This window comes from Centruroides sculpturatus, unplaced genomic scaffold (genome assembly GCF_000671375.1).
Source record: "Centruroides sculpturatus isolate CEXI.00-Female unplaced genomic scaffold, Cexi_2.0 scaffold137, whole genome shotgun sequence".
Lineage (NCBI taxonomy): Eukaryota > Metazoa > Arthropoda > Arachnida > Scorpiones > Buthidae > Centruroides > Centruroides sculpturatus.
The window spans coordinates 772,502-777,966 of record NW_019384453.1 but is presented as its reverse complement, the minus strand read 5'-3'; the positions used below and the strand labels follow the sequence as shown (position 1 = coordinate 777,966).

The 5,465-nt window shown below is 30.9% G+C and overlaps 1 protein-coding gene across 1 annotated transcript; it reads left to right on the top strand.

Annotated features, from left to right (window-relative positions):
* Positions 1–1,763: 1,763 nt before the first annotated feature.
* LOC111620614 (zinc finger MYM-type protein 6-like) lies at positions 1,764–4,557 on the top strand. The gene is made up of 2 exons (XM_023362580.1): positions 1,764–2,631; positions 4,181–4,557. The coding sequence occupies exons 1-2, from the start codon at positions 1,764–1,766 to the stop codon at positions 4,555–4,557; spliced, it is 1,245 nt and encodes a 414-aa protein (XP_023218348.1).
* The last annotated feature ends 908 nt before the right edge of the window (positions 4,558–5,465 follow it).

Sequence of the window (5,465 nt, the reverse complement as noted above, 5' to 3'; positions counted from 1 at the left end):
TAGTCAAGATGGTCGTTCGAATGTTCTTCGTATATTGTCAGCAGTAAAGATGAATAGGGCTCTGATTTTAAACTGTGATATTTAAGTTAATTAAATATAGCAAAGATTTAAAAAAGTACGAATTCACAAGTGAAATTGAAAGTTTTAATTTTGAAGTAACGACTCTTATACAAAATATAGAAACCGCATCTCCGCCTAATATTCTACAGGCTCTTCATGATTTTGGTTTAATTGAGTCTTACCCAAATATCAATGTCGCTCTTCGAATATTTCTAACTCTTCCCGTTTCTATTGCTTCGTGCGAGAAAAGTTTTATCTATATGTATAATCTTATTTTTTTTTCTATAAAAATTAAAATAATCTATACTAATATTATAAAGAGGTAATGTTTGTATGTATGTTAGTTTATATGCAGCAGGTAATCTCCAAAACTACTCATCCGATTTCAAAAATTTTTTCACCAATATTTAGAATTGAACTTCAGGATGGACATAGGCTGTATATTATTCCGTTAAACATGGGGGATGGACAGTTCTTTACGGTAATCCTTCCCCGTAAGACTTACCGTAAAAAACTCTGCTTATATTTATACTATTTTAGATGCGGTTTTTTGCGTTTTTGATTGCATTTTAATAGGGTACATCAAGAGAATGTACACTAAGAAAAAATTTTTCGAAAAATTTTCCCCCACGGGGGAAGTGTTATACATTTATAATAGATACATTTTGAGCCACAACAAGGCGTGGCGGGGTCTGCTAGTATATATAGACCAGTGATTCTCAAAGTGGGGGTCGCGACCCTCAGGTGGGTCGTGAAAAATATTTGGGGGGGTCGCAGAAAAATTGATGACAGATCAATTTTTTTTCAAATATTTTATAAATTTACTATAGATTCATGTTTAGAAATAGAAATCAAAAATATATAAAATAATTTTTACTTAATATAAATAAATAATAAAATACAATATGAATATTTTAATATGATCCTGAATATAACTAAAAAATTTGTGCGCTATTGAGGAATCCCCGAGTTTCCACTCCCCACCTAAACTATGATAGAACAACGTTCGCTAGCAGCGTTGTGTCTGTAGGCACATCGAGTTAGAAATATTTACATTCAAAACGAAAGTGCCCACTTACTAAACATTTCCATAGTATTTTATTGCTAATAATATATCAAAATAAATGTAATTAAAGTACTTTTATGTCTTTGTTTTTATTAGGAAAATTATTTTTCGTTGCCTGTGACGCCATGTTGAATTCTGTCGATGTTAAGCCTAACGAAAATTACACGTTTGTTTTTTTTTTTTTTTAAATCGTGGCTATTTTATCGTCCGAAATTATTTTTTTTTGTTTTTCACAAACAAAATAGGTATATTCATAAATATAAAAACAAAAAAATTATATTTTGAAAGTTTGTTTTAATATAAAAATTATGACGCATAGCGATATCTAGTATCAAAAACGTTCTATGCTTAAATATGGATAAATGGTTGAAAAGAAAAGTTACGAATGTAAGTGNAAACAAAATAGATATATTCATAAATATAAAAACAAAAAAATTATATTTTGAAAGTTTGTTTTAATATAAAAATTATGACGCATAGCGATATCTAGTATCAAAAACGTTCTATGCTTAAATATGGATAAATGGTTGAAAAGAAAAGTTACGAATGTAAGTGCAAAAGATCTTGCTGAGGCGGGAAGCAGTAAAAAAAGCAGAAATAGAACCTGCAACGGGACCAGTTCATAAAAAAAAAGAGAATGTATAATGAATCATATTTACAATATGGATTTACATTTTCTGCCGGTACACATGACGAACAACTACCTTTATGCTTATTATGCAATGATATTTTGGCGGCTGAAAGCATGAAGCTTTCAAAACTACTAAGGCATTTCAACACGAAACATGCTGCTTATTCAAAAAAGCCTATAGAATGTTTTCAAAGTTTATTAAAGTCATCAAATCAAAGCAAATCTTTGTTAGAAAAGTATGCTTTTACTCAGGAAAAATATCTTTTAGCATCTTACCAAGCATCATATCTAATAGCAAAGGCTAAAAAACCATACACAATTGGAGAAGAACTTGTTTTACCTACTGCAGTACAAATTACAGAAACTATTCATGGAAAAAAGTATGCAGATGAATTGCGGAAAATTCCTCTCTCCAATGATACAGTTACTAGAAGGATTTCAGAAATTAGCTGTGATCAGTTTCAGCAACTTATACAAAGAATTAAAGAAAGTCCAAAATTTGCAATTCAGCTGGATGAATCAACAGATATTACAAATTTAGTTCAACTCTTGGTCTATGTTCGATATAGCTACGCCCTTAATATACATGAAGATTTGCTGTTTTGTCGGCCAATGAACAATCGTACAACAGGCGAAGATATTTTTTTACAAGTTAATGATTTTTTCAAGAAAGAAGGATTAGACTGGGATAACTGTATTGGTGTATGTTCTGACGGTGCAGCAGCAATGAAGGGACAGCGTGTCGGATTTCTAGCAGAAGTTAAATCTATTACAAATGGCCATATCGTTCTTATTCATTGCATCATCCATCGAGAAGCATTAGTAGCTAAAAAAATATCACCAGATCTTAATGTGGTCTTAAATGATGCCATACGTATTATAAATTTCATAAAATGTCGTGCACTTAAGTACAGTACAATTTATGTATTGTACACATATATAGAGTGGTTCCTCGAATAACGTACTTAATCCGTTCCAGATGCACGTCCGTTAAGTGAAAAGTTCGTTATATTAAATGCATTTTCCCATAGAAATACATGTTAAAACATAAAATTCGTTCCGCAGCATAAAATAACCATACTGTACCATTAAAAAATAAAAATGGAGCAGTCACCAATTATGCCGGGTAGTCAGATGTTGTGTGGAAGAAATGGATGAACACTTTCTTCACACATTCATATACATACAGACTTTTTACACATTGCAGCAGATTTTTTTATTGTTTTTTAATCAGGGTCAAATTCAGGAAAGGCTACCGGAGCTTGCAGAGTCAACTCTTCTTGTTCCATTCTGTGTTATTTGGTAACTGTCTTCTTGAAAAACATGCCCAAGGTGATTTGTTTCTCTCTCTTCTTCAACACCTGTCGGAAATGACAGGCAAATGTGTCATTGTAGAGATCATTGATCCTGTCGGCCTCAGCTTTGTTTGGATAATGAGTGTTGGTAAACTCCTTAGCCTCTCCCCATTTGACAAAAAAGTTTTTGTCAACTTTCACTTTTTCTGATGATTTCTTGCATTGTTTCAATTGAAATCACCTTTCTGTTTTTTAGAAGCCATGATTTGCACAACACTTAAATAAATGTAAATACGCTGCACTCGGATGATGTACTGTACGTAATAAACAAGAAAGCAAGCCGAATCCCAACGGGAGCTCTGTACTTCAGATATACTAAAAATATATTCTAATAATACTAATATATTAAAAAATAGCAGATTGTTATTTGCAAGAGCAAAAGAGTGGAAACATCATTCGCACTTGTTCGCTTTACGTAACTGCCGAACGGAAAGTCCGTTGTTCGCAGAGTCCGTTACTCGAGGCATACGTTATACGAGACACCACTTTACAGTACATATTTCTTATATGTAAGCTCATGTGCGTACGAGTGGCAGAAGAGACAACTGTCTTCATATATGCCCATGTTTAAAGCATATATACTGTACTGTACACAGTTAACGATGAAATTAATATATACAGTAATTTTGTTAGCCATCGTTAAAATGAATATTAATAACACCGATGGTCTCGTTTCAATAACTCGTAAATTTCAGAAACCTACTTTTTGGAAGGAACAAAAATCTAGCAACGAGTTGTATAACTTTCCCAGCAAAAATTAAAATTCAGTGTGCGCCATCTGTTACCAGATTTTATTTTAATCGATCGATTGCCATTCTTTCCCTGTCTTAAAAAAACTAACACAAATGATTTTATTTATTTATAATTTAAATTTTATTTTAGAACAAAAGTAGAGTAAAATATAACAATAGCTAGACATTTATAACGAAATTGATAATGACAATATGAATAATAATATAAAATAATTCTCAAATAATTAAAGTGGAGTATTTACTATTTAGTGGGCGATCTCTACGAGGAGCAACTTGAGTTAGCACAAAAATAGAAGATTGAATCTAACTGAACCAGAATCACTTTCTACTGAATGTTCAAACTCAATATCCAGCGAAAGCTGGTTCGATATCGACAAATTCATAAATGATTTTGATGATCTCCGGTCTGAGTGTTTAACTGAAGAAAATTCGGGTGATAAAGAAGAGCTGAAAATGCAACTTTGTTCAGGATTTTCAGTTCTATTATCACTTTCGAAATTATTTTCAATTATATCGAAGCATTCATGTGATGAACTCAAACGCGAGCTCAATGATTTAGATGCAAAATATTGCACGAAATATATCAGACGAATATCTCTTAACTCTAAGAAATCGAAAGAAGAACGTCAAAATTTAATCTCTGAACCCGAAGACGATCCGGATAATCCTTCAACATCTGCAAACGCGGAATAAAAATCACTTTCATCATTCTTTATAAAGCAATGTTCGACTACTTAAGATATGTTGTAACTAGTGTTACATATGTATTAAAGGTATAACTTTTGTAAGTTTAGTTATTTTATATTTTATTTCCTGCTTAGAAATTATTTAATATAATTCTTACCTCAACTTCAGGCGAGTTGTTTGTGTATTCTATCGTTGTATCCATGGTGTTCTTTATTAAAGTTGTATGATTTAAATATGGAACCAGATCCTACATAAAAAATAACAATAGTGTAGTCGTTTTGTTTTGTCGCTACCAATCAGAAAACGAAATGATATTTAATTATCTATAATATACAACAGTTTACAAAAGAAAAAATAAAATAAAAGAAGTGTGTCAATGTGTACGAGTATGAGTGATTAACTAAAAGTTAAATGTAGTGTTGTAATAATAATTCTTTATAATTTTTATATGCAAGGAATCGTGTACAGCACAGGTTATTAACAATTATTCCTGTTGCCTATAAATCTACTTTTGCACCCTTTTCTCTATTTTTCTCATTTATCATAATTTTACACTTATTTTAAAGCCTTTATACAAAATTACAAATAAAACTTACTACTTTTATGTGTAATTTTGTATAAAGGCTTTTAAAAAAAGCTGTAAAATGATGCTAAATGAGGCATGCATGATTTAAACTTATACAGCTATTTTAATATTTATCTTTTTACTAAAGAACAAATATTAAAACACCTGTATCAGGTTAAATAATGGAAACTGACGTGAAATTTATACATTAATATGATTTGAGTGTAGAAGTAAATTTCAAAAATATTCTACAATGATAACGAAAATATTGCTACGTATAATGATTTAAATTTTTAGAAAAATTTAGATCTGATGCAAATTAAGTTTCTTTTATCGCTGTATTGACTCA

Excerpts from the sequence above, each read along its gene's own strand:
- LOC111620614 (XM_023362580.1), top strand. The coding sequence starts at position 1,764 with ATGTATAATGAATCATATTTACAATATGGATTTACATTTTCTGCCGGT. Across the intron at positions 2,632-4,180 it reads GGTCTTAAATGATGCCATAC|AATCACTTTCTACTGAATGT; the intron begins GTATTATAAATT and ends TAACTGAACCAG.